This window comes from Canis aureus, chromosome 8 (assembly GCF_053574225.1).
Source record: "Canis aureus isolate CA01 chromosome 8, VMU_Caureus_v.1.0, whole genome shotgun sequence".
Lineage (NCBI taxonomy): Eukaryota > Metazoa > Chordata > Mammalia > Carnivora > Canidae > Canis > Canis aureus.
The window spans coordinates 53,734,400-53,750,363 of record NC_135618.1 but is presented as its reverse complement, the minus strand read 5'-3'; the positions used below and the strand labels follow the sequence as shown (position 1 = coordinate 53,750,363).

Below are 15,964 nucleotides of genomic sequence, written 5' to 3'. Positions count from 1 at the left end.
TTTTAAACATTTTTCTTCCTTTAAAAGCAAAAAAAATTATAATAAAATCTAGCTTAAATTTGCTCTTCTATTATTCCTAGTGATTCAGAAGAATTTTCTATATATATGGGAAATTTCTTTATCTTTTAATGAAAATGGCTTCTCACTTAAATATTAATTTTCTTGATATGAAAATAATGTTTAACTCTAAAACACTTAGAAACTATAGATAAAAAATGTACAAAATAGGAGGATGACAGAGGAAGAGGATCCTGAACTCATCTCATTCCACGTACACACCAAGGCAACAACTGTTAACTCTGAAAGCAACCTAAAGACTGGCAGCACAAATCTTCCACAGCTAAAGACAGAGAGAGAAGACCACATCAAGAAGGGTAGGAGAAACAAAGATGCAGTCAGGAGCCAAGAAGATCAGACCTTAAACAGACATCCCTGGCACTAGGGACCCACACTGGAAAGAGAAGTCCTCATAACATCTGGCTTTGAAAATCAGTGGGGCTTGATTCCAGAAGCTTTAAAAATCATCAAGGTTACCTCCTGCAGAACTAGAGGGCAATAGGAAACTGATCCCCTATTCTTATAGAGCCAGCACACTAAATAATTGGCCAGAGACACAGCACAGATGCAGGAGCTTGAAAACTACCATGGTATATGTGAAGCTTGATTGACTAATTTTAGGACATATGTCAGAGGTGGGGGGCAGGGATCTGCAGATTTCTCCAGGAACAAAAGTGCTTACAGGCATCATTTTTCCTGCCTTCTCTCAACCTAGATAGGCAGATTGCTTATAGAAGCCAGTTCTAATACTCTTTATCTACCTTTCTAGAATTACAAGGTCCAGCCCAGCAATTCCCCACAGACCAATCCCATTTAACCCAACTACCTCAGTAGGTGCTCCTTCAAAGTGACTCCTGCCCTGGGGTTATGGGGGAGGTAACCCTGCACACCAGCACACTCACAGTGCCAACTGCCAGGTTTCTTAGCTGGCTGCACAGGGAACAAGCATTGCCCTGGAGTGTTCCTGTAGATGTCACAGTGGCTAACTGCAGACAGCCTGGCTAGTCATGCCCATGAGCAAAATGATGGTAGCTACAGCTGGGCCTCTCACAGCATAGAGAGAAAACCCTGCCCTGTGCACCAGCAGCAGGCAAGGCAGGCTGTGGCAGGCACAGGACTGAGGGCCAGCCCCACTTACCAACATGCCTACAGCAATCACAACTCTGCCACAATGGGAAAGAGCATACAGCCCATACAGGGGACACCCCTGGTACGCTTAATTCTGATGACCAGGGAAGATGCACTACAGGGCACCACAGTATGCTTTTATACAAGGACACTTCTTTCAAGACCAGGAGATGTAGCTGATCTGCCTAATACATGGAAACAAACAGAAAGAGCCAGACAAAATGACACAGAGGAATATGTGCCAAATAAAAGAGCAAGCCAAAAATCACAGCAAAAGAGCTACATGAAATGGAAATAGACAATAAGCCTGCTAAATAATTAAAAGCAATGTTCATAAAGATACTTGTTGCACTTGAGAAAATAGTGAAATTCAGTGAAAACTTTAACAAAGAGATGGATAATATTAAAAAGAACCAGTCAGAACTAAAGAATTTAATAACTGAAATGAAAAATATACTAGAATTAATGAACAGCAGATTATATGGTGCAGAAGGATGAATGGATCAATAACCTTGAAGACAGAGTAATGGAAAACAACCAAGATGAACAGCAAAAAGAAAAAATAAAAATGAAAAAAGATTAAGGGATCTCTGTGACATCAAGCATAATAACATTTGCATTATAGGGATCCCAGAAAGAGAAGGTGGGGGAAGAAAACATATTTGAAGAAATAGTAGCTAAAAATTTCTCTAATCTAGCTAAGGTCCAGGAAGCACAGTGCGCCCCAAATAAGATGAAGCCTAGAAGGTCCACACCAAGACATAATAATTAAAATGGCAAAAAAATAATGATAATCTTAAAAACAGTAAGAGAAAAGTTCCATAAAAGGGAAACCCCAAAGTTACATTTTAAAAGGGAAACCCCAAATAGTAACCAGCTGATTTTTCAGCAGAAACTTTGTATGACAGAATAAAGTGGCATGATATACTCAAAGTTATGAAAGGAAAAAAGCTACAACCAAGAATACTCTACCCAGGAAGGGTACCATTCAGAATTGAAGAAAAAAAAAAGAGTTTCCCAGATAAACAAAAGTTAAAATGAGTTCATCATCATTATACTAACCTAACAAGATGCTAAAGGGATTTGTTTAAGTGAAAAAAAAGGCAATTATTACCTGTTAGAAAATTATGAAAGGAAAAACACCTCATTGGTAAAAGTGCACATACAGTAAAGGTAGTAGATTAATGGCTTATAATGCCAATATGGAGGTTAAATCACAAAAGTAGTGAAACCAATTATATCTACAAAAATTAGTCAAGAGATACACAAAATAAAGAGATGAAAATATGACATCATATACATAAAACATGCAAGAGAGAGAAAGAAAGAATCAAAGAAAAGAAACTGAGTGCTCAAAAAAAGAAAGTGAAGGGATAGAAAAAGATATTCCAATGCAACAATAGTCATATCTGTGCACTTTTCCCTCCATGCTTCAACCACACTGGCCTTTGTCTAGGCTCTCAAATGTGACATGTCCTTTTTTTCCAATATTTTTTTCCTCCAAAAATTGTTTTTAACCCAGTTCCTCTCTTACCTTAATTTTATTCATCATTTGGATACTGGGCTTACATGCTGCTCACTTTTCCTGATGATTCCAATATAAGAGCACCTTATACTTCCATAAGTAACCATTTATAATTGTGACTCATCAATGATTATTTAACCCATTCATCAAATATTTAGGTAGTGCCAACTATGTGCTAAGCAATGTTCTCAGTCCAGGAGACAGAGAAGTGAACAAAACTAAGTCCTTGATATCACATTTTAGTGTGAGACATAAGACAATACAATAAACAAATAAATGAATAATATGATGTCAGGCAGTTTATCAACTTTTCCTCTATTCCATCCAAAGTAATGGGTACTATTCATGCCTGTATCCCTTGCACAACATAGAACTATATAAATTTTAAATTCTTAAAAATTTGGAAACTTTCTTCTTCATTATCCTAGTTAAGATTAAAGAGAACACTGTGGGGACACCTGGTGCAGTCAAACATCTGCCTTTGGTGCAGGTCATGATCCCTGGGTCCTAGGATCGAGCCCCACATCAGACTCTCTGCTCAGCAAGGAGCCTGCTTCTCCCTCTCCCCCTCCCTCTCCGGGCCGCTCTGCCTACTTGTGCTCTCGCTTCCTCTCCCCCTCCTCAAATAAATAAATAAAAATCTTTTAAAAATATTCCATCAAAAAAATAAAAATAAAAATATTCCATCATTAGGATGAAGCACAGTTTATTCACTTACTGAGGACGTCTTACTTGCTTACAAGTCTTGGCAATTATGAATAAAGCTGCTATAAATATCCGTGTGCAGGTTTTTTTTGTGTATGTAAGTTTTTAACTACTTTAAATATGCATATACTGCTGAATTGAATGGTTAAGAGTATGTTTAGTTTTGTAGGAAATCACCAAATTATCTTCCAAAGTGGCTGTGCCATTTTGCATTCTGCCAAGCAATGAATGAATGAGAGTCCCTGTTGATCCACATTCTCATCAGCATTTGGTGTTGTCGGTGTTCTGGATTTGGGCCATTCTAATCAATGTGTGGTGATATCTAATTATTGTTTTAGTTTGCATTTACCTGATATGAAATGGGCATCTTTTCATACGCTCATCTTCCACCCATCTTCTTTGGTGAGGCATCTATTAAAGTCTTTGACCCATTTTTAGGAGTGACTAAGTGGTTCATTCAGTTAAGCATCAGACTCAGTTTCACCTCAGATTATGATTGCATGGGTCACAAGACTGAGCTCTGCATTGGGCTCTGCACTCAGCACAAGGTCTGCTTGGGATTCTCTCTCCCTCTCTCTGCCCCTCCCCTCTGCACACTCTCTTTCTCTAAAATAAATATTTAAAAACAAGTCTTCAACCCATTTTTAAATTGGGTTGTATGTTTTCTTATTGTTGTGTTCTAAGAATATTTTGGATAACAATCTTTTATCAGATGTGTGTCTGCAAATATTTTTCCCCATCCATGGGTTGCCTTCTAATTCTCTAGATATTGCCCATCACAGAGCACAGTTTTTCATTTTAATAAAGCCCAGATTTTCAATTATTTCTTTTAGAGATCATGCTATTAGTGTTGTATCTAAAAACTCATTGCCATACCAATGGGCATCTCGGGTTTCTCCTAGATTATCTTCTAGCAGTTATATAGTTTCTCATTTTACATCTAGACCTATGATCCATTTTGAGTTAATTTTCCTGAAAGGTGTAAGATATGTGTCTACGTTAATTTATTTTTCATATGGATGTCCAGTGATTCTAGCACCACTTGTTGAAAAGGCTCTTTTTTCTCCATTGCTTCTTTGACAAAGATCAGTTGACTATATTTATATTGGTCTATTTCTGGACTTGCCGTTCTGTTCCATTGATCTACTTTTCTATTCTTTGACTAATATCACACTGTCATGATTACAGCAGATTTATACCAAGTCTTGAAACTGGTTAGTGTCAGTCCTCCAACATTTTTCTCCTTCAATACTGTGTTGCCTATTTAGAGTCTTTTGCCTCTCTATATAAACTTTAGAATCAATTTGTCTATATCCACCAAATAACTTATTGGGATTTTTATGAGGATTACATTAGGGGTGTCTGAGTGGCTCAGTTGGTTGAGGGTCTGAGTCTTGATCTCAGGAACGTGGGTTTAAGCCCCATGTTGGGCTCTGCACTGGGACTGGAGCCTACTTAAAAAAAAAAAAAAGATTGTGGGACACCTGAGTGGCTCAATGGTTGAGCGTCTGCCTTTGGCTCAGGATGTGATTCCAGATGGGGGGATTGAGTCCCACATCAGGCCCCCTGTGGGGAGCCTGCTTCTCACTCTCTCTGTGTCTCTCATGAATAAATAAAATCTTTTAAATAAAATAAAATAAAATAAGATTATATTGAATCTATAGATCAAGCTGGGAAGAACTGACATCTAACAATATTAGTCTTCCTATACATAAACATAAAATATCTAATTTATTTAGTTTTTCTATTTCATTCATCCAAGTTTGGTAGAACTTGCATATATTTGGTATTTGGTAGGTTTATACCTAAACATTTCATTTTTGGATGTACTAAATTTTGGAAGTGTGTTTATAATTTCAAATGTTTCCTATATGTTGTTCATTGCCAACATATAGGAAAGTGATTTACTTTTGCATACTAACTTTGCATATTGCCTCTTTGCTATAATCACTTATTAATTCCAGGAGGGTTTTTTTTTGTCAATTCTTTCAGATATTCTGTATAAGATGATTGTATCATCTGTAAACAAAGGTAGTTTTATTTCTTCCTTCCCAATCTACATAACATTTCCTTGTCTTTTCTTATTACATTAGCTAGGACCTTCAACATGATGTGGGAAAGCAGTGGAGAGAGATTTCCTTGCCTTTGTCCTGATATTAATGGGAAAGCTTTGAGTTTCTCACCACTGTGTATGATGTTAGCTATAGGCTTTTTGTAGATACTCCTTAGCCAGTTGAAGACATTCCCCTCTATCTTCTTTTGAGAATGCCAACAAGCTTGTTTTATGGTGTAAGGGAATACGAAGCTAGTTAATTACATCTTGCAAGAAGATGAAATTGGAACAGTCTGTGGAAGTTTATGAGTCTCCTCTTCCCTTAGTTAACATACACATTCCAAACACAATTATTATTCCTTGCTTCTTCCTTTGACAACTAATTTGGTTAATGGTTGTGGGCAAACTGCCTGTTTCCTCTGGTTTCTAGAGTTTCTTCCTCCAGGAGCTGCTGTTATATAGGCTACTATTTCTCTTATTATCTTAGTAACTCACTTGATTTCACTCAGCAAGAAGAAAATTTGTGCTAATAACTTACCATATCTTAGTCATTACTTAACAACAGGCATTCAGAAATAGAAATAATATATCAAGACAAGCCCAAATTAAACCTAACTTGCATGACACCCCTCTACAAATAATGAAATCCTCAGGAAGTAAATATTTTTATAAGATAAAAATTTAATAAAATTGACGAATGGATATATAATAACAGGGCTAAAGAGTTATACAGGACTGTATTAGAAATTTTAAAGATGCTAAAGTACATATAACATATTACCATCATTTGATTAATCTTCTTCTTCAAAGATTATGTAGCATATCTCTCTGTCTCTTCCTTTTTATCATTTGGAACAATTTCATGCCTTCCTTTAGTTATTTCACCAACCCAGCTGAGCTCTAGTTCAAAAGCTTTATCCTTAACTTCATTATGTACTATGTAAATTATTTTTGCAACTTATTTAACAACATCACAGTGGGTCATTTTTTTCATCTGAAGCTTTTCTATTCATCTTTTGCAGCTTACCTGGCTTTGCCAATGGCACAGCCCCAATAACCATATGACACTCCTGATGTAGGGCTGTGCACCATCACTCACACTGTAAGACCTTAACATGAAACCACAGCCAAAAGGTCTAAAAGCACTGTAGAGTATATATACATGTATATACATGGCCACTCTTGTTGAAAGACATTTTAATGGAAAGTTATAGCCAAAATTAGATCTAAAGTTGGAAGCTTCTTTTGCAATGATTGCTAAAGAACGAGCATCTGCCAACAAACCTGCTAGTGCCATTCCAAATGCCAATCAACATTAAAAAGTTGTTTGTTGGAACTTTGTAAAGTTTAGAAAGGACTAACTTTTCTACCCCCAAAACAATGCCATCTTTACATCTGATTCCAATAGCTATACTATCATTTTCCACAGCCTTCACTGCAAATACAACTTGAAAAACTCTTCCATTAGGACAGACTGTAGAGGCTGATAGGTCATACTCTGCCTTGACTGCTCATCATGCTAGACTTGTGGGACTTAAGGTGCTTCAAGGCCTAAAGCACACTGGAGCCACAGTTTCATAGCAGGCTCTCTCATGATTTGCCTTGGAAAGTAAATTTTTGACTATTACTTATCAAGTGGCAACTAGAAAGAATCTACTTGCCAAGCCCAAGGAAACCTGGAAAAGTAATAGTTATTTTTGGTAATCTAAAACCATTTATCTAACATTCTCTGGATCTTTACCTGTCCGTGTGCTTTTTGGGTAGGATAAATGATAATTCAGCTGCAACATTGGTTTCCAGTCTGGCATCAGGTACATGCTGTTCAACGAGTCGAGTAATTTGTTCAACATCACAATGAGGTTCCTTCACTATAATTATGTGGTATCCCACACCTGAAAACATTCATTAAAAAGTCAAAAAATTTTAAATGTAATCTTAACACTCCCTACCCCCAAAAACAAGCTCTCATCTGTTAAAAATTTCATTTTTTAAGAGGAATCATGATTGTGCTCAGGAACAAATGATTTTCAAATCATCTTCAACTCATTCCTCTTAGTTCCTGTCTTTAATCTTTGGGATAAATAGGTTTCATATTCTTACCAGAATTCAAACTTGTAAAGTTTTATTGTTTTATGTTTTCTTTGGATTTTCTTCCTTCCGTCATTCTTTAAATACTTAACGCTTACTCATCACATTTCAGACACTTATCAAAAGTGGAAACTTTACCTTCATCATATTAATGAATGAAAACTGCAAAATTTCACCTTATTGTACTAGGAAGTCTTTACTTGGTCACACAAAAACAGGCTATGTGGACTTGTGACACTAAGTCTTTCTGATCTGTTCAGGGTTTTATATACATACACATGTTCATGTGTATGTTTGTCCACACATCTGTGTATGGATACACACATACATGCTCATCTTTCTGGTCTTGTTGCTCTTATTCTTATTTTATCATTCATCACTTTAAGCTGGCTTACTGTTATATCCTAAAATGGTGCTTCTGAATCCAATATTTCTAACTTCTTCTTATATGTACATTTGCATATCTAATGAAAACCACTCTTGTTTTCAATGCCTTCCATTTCCTACCCCTGACCATCAAACTTAATTTCTTATTGATCCTCCCAAAAAACCTGATCCAGGCTGACTTCCTCATTGTTCTAGGAGTAAAAAAAGTCCCATTTTTATCCTCTTGCTCTTACTTACTTGTCCATTTTCCTAAAAGATTTTGTTCTTTTCTCCATTGCCTTTATAAAGCCTGTAACTGAAGGCATTCTATGGATAACCAATATACCTGAGCAATACTTTTGTGTCTATAACTAACCTACTATGGATTTTTATATCCTCATCTGTAAGTGCAAAATAATTCAATAATATTAGTCTCTCTCTTTCTGACGTTCACAAAATTGACAGTTTAAGTAAGACCCTACATCCTCTTTGATGGGGAAGTGGTAGCATATGAGAGTACCAAGCATGGGCCTTGGTGCCAGAGGGACCCAGGTCCACTCCCATTGTTCTGCTTCATAAAAATGGTGATGTTATAAAGATTAGATGAGATAATATGTGTAAACATGAATATAACTCACCTGTAATAAATGTGAGTTGAATGAATGAATTCAAGTACTGAATTCATGATTAATAGAATGACAGAATGTTTAACTATTCTCATTAATTTGTCTCCTCCTCATTCTGAAATCCTGATATACTCACAGCTTTGAGACACGTAATTTCAGAAACAATTATATAAGCTTTTGTATTGTTCACTTTCAACGTACTAGTCTTACTGACTAACCAAACTATATATTTATCAGAGTCAAGACAATTTTATTCCACAGTTTGGTCATTTCCTGTTCAATAAAGTCTTGTTGGGGATCCCTGGGTGGCGCAGCGGTTTGGCGCGGGCCTTTGGCCCAGGGCACGATCCTGGAGACCCGGGGTCGAATCCCACATCGGGGTCCCGGTGCATGGAGCCTGCTTCTCCCTTTGCCTGTGTCTCTGCCTCTCTCTCTCTCTCTCTCTGTGACTATCATAAATAAATAGAAATTAAAAAATAAAAATAAAAATAAACTCTTGTTGGTCAACCACCACATCTCAGGAATATTCATGAAAATAAACTGGAAAGCATTTAACTCATTATACTGGGAGTTTGATACTGATTTGATTGAAAAGGGTCAGAAATATCTAGTCATTGATTTTTTTCCTCTCCAAGCCACGAATCTATGTGCTAAACCCTCAAAAGCATTACTTTACTTCTCCAACAAATTAACACTTCAGTAGAAGCCACATGAAAGAAATAAACATGACTTTTGTGGGGTCAACAAACAATATTTTCCAAGTCAGAATATACTTAAGTAATAATGAGAAGTAATTAACTAGATAGGAAATGTCTAAGTTACAAAAAACCAATTTAAATAGTTTAGACCTAACATAATTAAGGACACAGGAAGTTTTTGAGGACTTGTGTAGAGGGACAATAATAACAAAAACCATGTTTGAATAATATTATTAAGCCATTAGCATCCAAAAAATGATCAAAGGGAGAGAGACCATATATCCTTTTAAGGAAAATTGAAGAGCCACAGCAGCACAGGGATCCCTTGACCATGATGGCTATGCGGTCACCCAGAACATCAGCCTCATCCATGTGGTGGGTGGTCAGTAAGATGGTCCGATCATGTTTATACTGCTGAAGGACATTCCAGGTGAATCTCCTTGAGACTGGGTCCATGCCAGATGTTGGCTCATCAAGTATCACAACCTAAAAACCAGAAGAACAATTCCATGATTTATGCTGTCCCCCTTATGGGATAACTTACTATTTATGGGGGCATATTTAAGTTAAGATACATAATCTACACTATATTTTATTAAGAACTCTGCAAAATTAATAGTAATTTCTCTTTTTTAAAAGATTTTATTTATTTATTCATGAGAGATACAGAGAAAGGAGGGGGGCAGAGACAAAGGCAGAGGGTGAGGCAGGCTCCATGCAGGGAACCCGATGCGGGACTTGATCCCAGGGCTCCAGGATCACACCCCGGGCCGAAGGCAGGTGCCAAACCGCTGAGCCATCCAGGGATCCCCAGTAATTTCAAGCTCTATAACCACATTACAGCACCTGGTCAAAAGTGGGAATCCCCTCTGATTACCATTTGGGAAGTTCCTTTTAGAAAGTTAGATTGATATCAGCTTTTAGGTTTGTGTCAGGTGAGTTTCATATACCATCTGAAGCAGGGATTCGCGTTAACCATTCTTTACCTTGGAGCCTCCTATAAGTGCTATAATTATGGAGAGTTTGCGCTTCATTCCTCCACTCAGTGACTTTGCAATTGCATCATGCTTTTCCAGCAGGCCAAAAGAAGTTAGCATTTTATTAACTTCTGTGGGCCGTATCTCTGGAGGTACTCCTTTTATCTACAAAGAGAAGCCAGAGTTTACATGGTACTTCCACCTTTATACTTAAAATATATCTTACATCAAAACTTCTCTTACACAACTATTTATATATGAGACAATTCTTCCTTTCACCTTCCTTTATGGTAAAAGAACAATGCCAAAAAAGATTCCACTAAATTAGGGTAAAGATGTTGTTCCTTGTTCATACTGCCTGAAGCATATGAAGAGTGGGGGAAAAGAACATCTCTTTGACTCACCACACAGTAGAAATAAAGATGTTCTGATACTGTCAACTCTGCAAACAATATGTCATCCTGGGGGCAAAATCCCAAGTTATTCCTGACGTGATTCATGTCTTTTGAGATATCATATCCATTAATATACACCTTTCCACTTGTTGGAAGAGTCAAACCTGGAATTAAGCCGAGGACATGACAGAAGCTTAGCTTCTACGAGAGAAACTAACTGTCCATTAGCATCTAAACTTCAGTCTACTTAAAGATTACTAAAAAAAGCTATCAGAGCCTTCTACAGAAGTAGTAGTCGTAAATATAAATGGGTTACTTTCTGATGATGAGGAAAGAAATAATTTTTTTCCTTTATTTTTTGTCTATATATTCTAGTTTTCGGTGAATATGAAATAATATGAATTACTTGAGTGCTACAAAATGCTTTGAAGAATTTGCTGTTCTAATATTCTAGTACTATTGTCTGCCATTTGATAACATATATGAGCCATATTATGATCTGAGCACTGCATTATAAACACAATGGCTGATTTTTTCAAATGAAAAATTCAGAACACAGGACCCTAACCCTCTAGAAGTTAAAATTTTGTTGGAAGAGAAAATGTTATCACATATAGTGGCCTTAAAATATTTGCATAACATTTATGCAAAGATGGCAACTGGGCCATTTTTCTGCTGAAAAAGTTGGTAACATTCTAAATAGTTACAAAACTCCTTAAGTTCCACAACTCAATAATTCTACTTTAAGGGGCACCTCTGTGCCCAGCTGGTTGAGCTGGACTCTTGGTTCCAGCTTAGATCTGATCTCAGGATCATGGGATCACTGCTCTCCCTGCTTAGTGTGGAGTCTGCTTGTGTTTCCCTCTCCCTCCCCAAAGCTCTCTCTTTCTAAAGTAAATAAATCTTTATAAAAATAATTCCACTTTAAAAAATACACTCTGAGGGGTGCCTGGGTGGTTCAGTCAGTTAAATATCCAAAATCAAGCTGACTTTGGCTCAGGTCATGATCTTGGGATCATGAGACCGAGCCCTGCATGCGGCTCTGTGCTCAGCATATAGTCTGCTTGAGAATGATATCTCCCCTCCCAAAAAACAGTCTAAAAAAATTACAAAAAAATTTTTTAAAGCACTCTGGAAAGGAAAAATGTATTCAAGATTGTCCATTACATTTAGGGTAATTAAAATGTTTCCCTTTACTCTTGTTGCCAGGCCCTCTAACCTATTTAACATTTGTCCCAGATTTTTCATTTTTAACAAAGTATCATCATTAATGATACTAACATAAGATGGGGCAGGTGCTGGATTGGAATACCTCTAACTTGGTATATCTGACTTCTGGCATATTTGCCTAGTGGTATGTGAGAAGTATGTACAATAAGTAAGAGTTATCACACTTTAATGCATGGGTCTGAAAGAGGAACAGTAACAATGTTCTTGATACAACGTTACTAACACATCCATTTAAAGACAATTATACAGGCACTCCCTGATACACTAAAGTGGGATAAGATGACCGAGGCTATAAAGAGTGATGACCGAGGCTATAAAGAGTGAACTTTTTAGCGTGGGAAAAGTACTCAGTAGTACTGCCCTTCCTGGACATTTGGTATATAGGCCAGTTGTGCCTGTGAATTGTATCACCAGGAACCGTGGCAGGTTGGATAAGTGGGAAAATTGGGTAAGGTCTACTTAAAGTTTTGTGAGAAATTGTGGGAAAGCAGTCCTCACCTCGACCATACAGAGAACAGGTTAGACGTTTTCCTTTGGTACCTTGTAATTTATCATTTTATATAATTATGCAATTGATTTATCTTGTCATTTGGTGAGTCAAGGGTTTCCAAGATTGCCCCCAGTGTTGATAAGCCAGAAATACAGAATTCAGCATATAGTCCTACTCATGGCTAAGGTTTATCACAGCAAAATGATTCAAAGCAAAAGCAGCAGAAAAGATAGGCATGTATAGCAAAGTCTAGGGGAAATCAGGTGCACACATCCAGTGGAGTCCCACAGGACACCCTTAATTCTTCCAGCAACAAGTATTTTTTTTTATATTTGAGAGAGAGAGAGAGAGAGTGTACAAGCAAGAGGAGCAGCAGAGAGGGAGAGAGAAACAGGGTCCCCCACTGAGCAGGACCCTGGGATCATGACCTGAGCCAAAAGCAGACACTGAGCCACCCAGATGCCCTCCAGCAACAAGTTTCAGTAAGTCATGGGAAATGTTCTCTATCAGTGAAACCCATCAGAGGCCCAGCATTAAGGGGCTGGTCATATTGGAAGGTACCCTCCACTTAGGACATACCAAAATTTTAGACCCCCAAAGGAGAGCAGATGTTCAGCATAAACTACATGGTCTGCATAAACAGTTTAGGTACAGTGAGCTACTTTTATTAGGGAATATGGGAACACTCTCAAAATCCAAGTTCTCAGATGCTAGCCAAAGCCCAACCCTATAAGCATGCCTTTCTAAAGAGGGCAGTCTCTGGGCTATTATATCAACTCTTTCCTGCACATTTAGCAATGCTTTTTATTGCACAATCCTTTCTGGAGTAAGCTAAGAAAAAAAGATAAGACTGATGAAAAGTTAAATGCTTAATGCCCATTTCTCTAGAAAGCTTAGACTAAAGATTAATTCACATATAAGTTTATCAATATACATTACCCATAGAAGTCCAATGGATACCACTGACCACATGAAAGCTAGTGAAAAATTAATCTGCTTTAAAAAATCATACTTGTTTTACTAAAATTGACCCAACGAGAGTGATTTAAAAATTACAGCTGCTGAAGGTGTGTTTACATATTCCTTCATGAGGCATGACTTTCTATCTAGAAATTAAAAGACCAATTTAAATTAGCTTCAGTCATTTTATTCCAAACTTCCTCATGATGGAATAGCTATAAATGTTCAGGCCCATGAGCAGAAGAAACTTTTTAAGCAATTATATAATGCCTTTTATTTATCAGTGTCATCAAATGATTCAAATAAAAAAGTAATATTGGTTCCATTTGGTTCATCCAACTAATTAATGGAATCAAAACAAAGTTTTTGAAAGTTCTTCTGCTGAAGATGAAATACCTAACATTTATTATGAATGCTATAATAAATTCAGTTATTCAATTCTATATTCTTAACTCTTTGAGGAACCTCCACACTGTTTTCCAGAGTGGCTGTACCAGTTCACATTCCCACCAACAGTGCAACAGGGTTCCCCTTTCTCCACATTCTCTCCAAAATTTGTCGTTTCCTGTCTTGTTAATTTCCCCATTCTCACTGGTGTGAGGTGGTATCTCATTGTGGTTTTGATTTGTATCTCTCTGATGGCAAGTGATGCAGAGCATTTTCTCATGTGCGTGTTGGCCATGTCTATATCTTCCTCTGTGAGATTTCTGTTCATGTCTTTTGCCCATTTCATGATTGGATTATTTGTTTCTTTGGTGTTGAGTTTAATAAGTTCTTTATAGATCTTGGATACTAACCCTTTATCTGATATGTCATTTGCAAATATCTTCTCCCATTCCGTAGGTTGTCTTTTAGTTTTGTTGACTGTTTCTTTTGCTGTGCAGAAGCTTTTTATCCTGAGTAAGTCCCAATAGTTCATTTTTCCTCTTGTTTCCTATGCCTTCATAGGTGTGTCTTGCAAGAACTGTGGCCAAGTTCAAAAAGGGGGTTGCCTGTGTTCTCCTCCAGGATTTTGATGGATTCTTGTCTCACATTTAGATCTTTCAACCATTTAGAGTTTATCTTTGTGTATGGTGTAAGAGAATGATCTACTTTCATTCTTCTGCACATGGCTGTCCAATTTTCCCAGCACCATTTATTGAAGCGACTGTCCCTTTTTCCAGTGGATAGTCTTTCCTGCTTTGTCGAAAATTAGTTGACCATAGAGTTGAGTGCCTATTTCTGGGTTCTCTAAAAATAGAGCTACCTTGGGACGCCTGTGTGGCTCAGCAGTTCGGCATCTCCCTTTGGCTCAGGCATGATCCTGGATTCCCAGGACTGAGTCCCACATCGGGCTCCCTGCATGGAGCCTGCTTCTCCTCCCTCTGCCTGTGTCTCTGCCTTTCTCTCTGTGTCTCTTGTGAATAAACAAATTTTAAAAATCTTTTAAAAAATAAAAAATAAATAAATAAAGCTACCCTACAACTCAGCAACTGCACTACTGGGTATTTATTCCAAAGATACAGATGTAGTGAAACACCAGGACACTTGTACCCCAATGTTTATAACAGCAATATCCACAATAGCCAAACAATGGAAGGAGCCACAATGTCCTTCGACAGATGAACGGATAAAGAAAATGTGTGTATATATATATATATATATATATATATATATATATATATATATATTATATAAAATCATGGAATATTACTCAACCATCAGAAAGGATGAATACCCACCATTTGCTTTGACATGGATGGAACTGGAGGGTATTGTGCTGAGTAAAATAAGTCAATCGGAGAAGGAAAATCATCATATGGTTTTACTCATACGTGGAATTTAAGAAATAGTGAAAGGGATTATAAGGGAAAGGAGGGGAACTGAGTGGGAACAATTAGAGAGGGAGACAAACCATGAGAGACTCCTAACTCTGGGAAATGAACAAAGGGTTGCAGAAGGGGAGGTGGGGAAGGGGTTGGGGTAACTGGGTGACAGGCACTGAGGAGGGCACTTGATGGGATGAGCACTGGGTGTTATACTATATGTTGGTAAATCTAACTTCAATAAAAACAAACTTAAAAAATAATAAAGCTAAAAAATTTAAAAAATAAAATTCAATATTCAAAAATAAATCTGCCTTTGCTATGGTGATATTCATGCAAATCTTGGTAGAATAAAGCAATGTGGAAAACCAAAAAGTAAGGAACAGAAATCTACCTGGGATGGATTATGGTACTCACATAATTCATAACTGTTTCTAAAATTTAAACATTCTACCAATAGAAATAAATGCCATAGTTTTCAAAATTTTAAATATTTAAATCTATAAATTTAGTAAAAAACATTTTTGAAAAAAATTCTGGAAAATAGGGTTAAAGACAAAATGCTAAAGAAAAAGATACTTTAGCACCACAGTAAGTACTTTTTTCCTTTACTGTCCACCACCAGTCCAATTCTTAAAATTTGAGCCTTAGAGAACTAGTTTGTAAATTAAATCAAAGTGTCCTATGATATCATTTAACTTGCTGTTAAACTGTCCTTGAGGAAGTACAGACACTGGACTTACTAGAGAGAGAATTTAAATAATTTGCCTTAAAATATGCCCAGAGAACTCACAGAAAGAACTCATAGAACTAAATGGAATTAGGCAAATTGTTATAAAGTTAAGATGTTAATTGTAATCC

At 37.0% G+C, this 15,964-nt stretch overlaps 1 protein-coding gene and 1 pseudogene across 15 annotated transcripts in view; both read right to left on the bottom strand.

Moving 5' to 3' along the window:
• LOC144319120 (phospholipid-transporting ATPase ABCA3-like) overlaps positions 1-15,964 on the bottom strand; it is a 198,089-nt gene that overhangs the window by 84,818 nt on the left and 97,307 nt on the right. For 14 of the 15 annotated variants that reach the window (XR_013385024.1, XM_077906926.1, XM_077906919.1 and 11 more), the window contains 4 exons: positions 10,628-10,782; positions 10,233-10,388; positions 9,522-9,732; positions 7,210-7,360 (listed from right to left, as the gene is read on the bottom strand). Coding sequence is in view for 14 of the 15 variants with exons in the window: in XM_077906926.1 (XP_077763052.1) it covers positions 7,210-7,360; positions 9,522-9,732; positions 10,233-10,388; positions 10,628-10,782 (673 nt within the window). In the remaining variant the exon portion in view is untranslated. The remainder of the gene's footprint in view (positions 1-7,209; positions 7,361-9,521; positions 9,733-10,232; positions 10,389-10,627; positions 10,783-15,964) is intronic. The other variant, XM_077906923.1, reaches the window with a different exon arrangement.
• LOC144318202 (proteasome subunit alpha type-3 pseudogene) lies at positions 6,227-7,047 on the bottom strand (annotated as a pseudogene).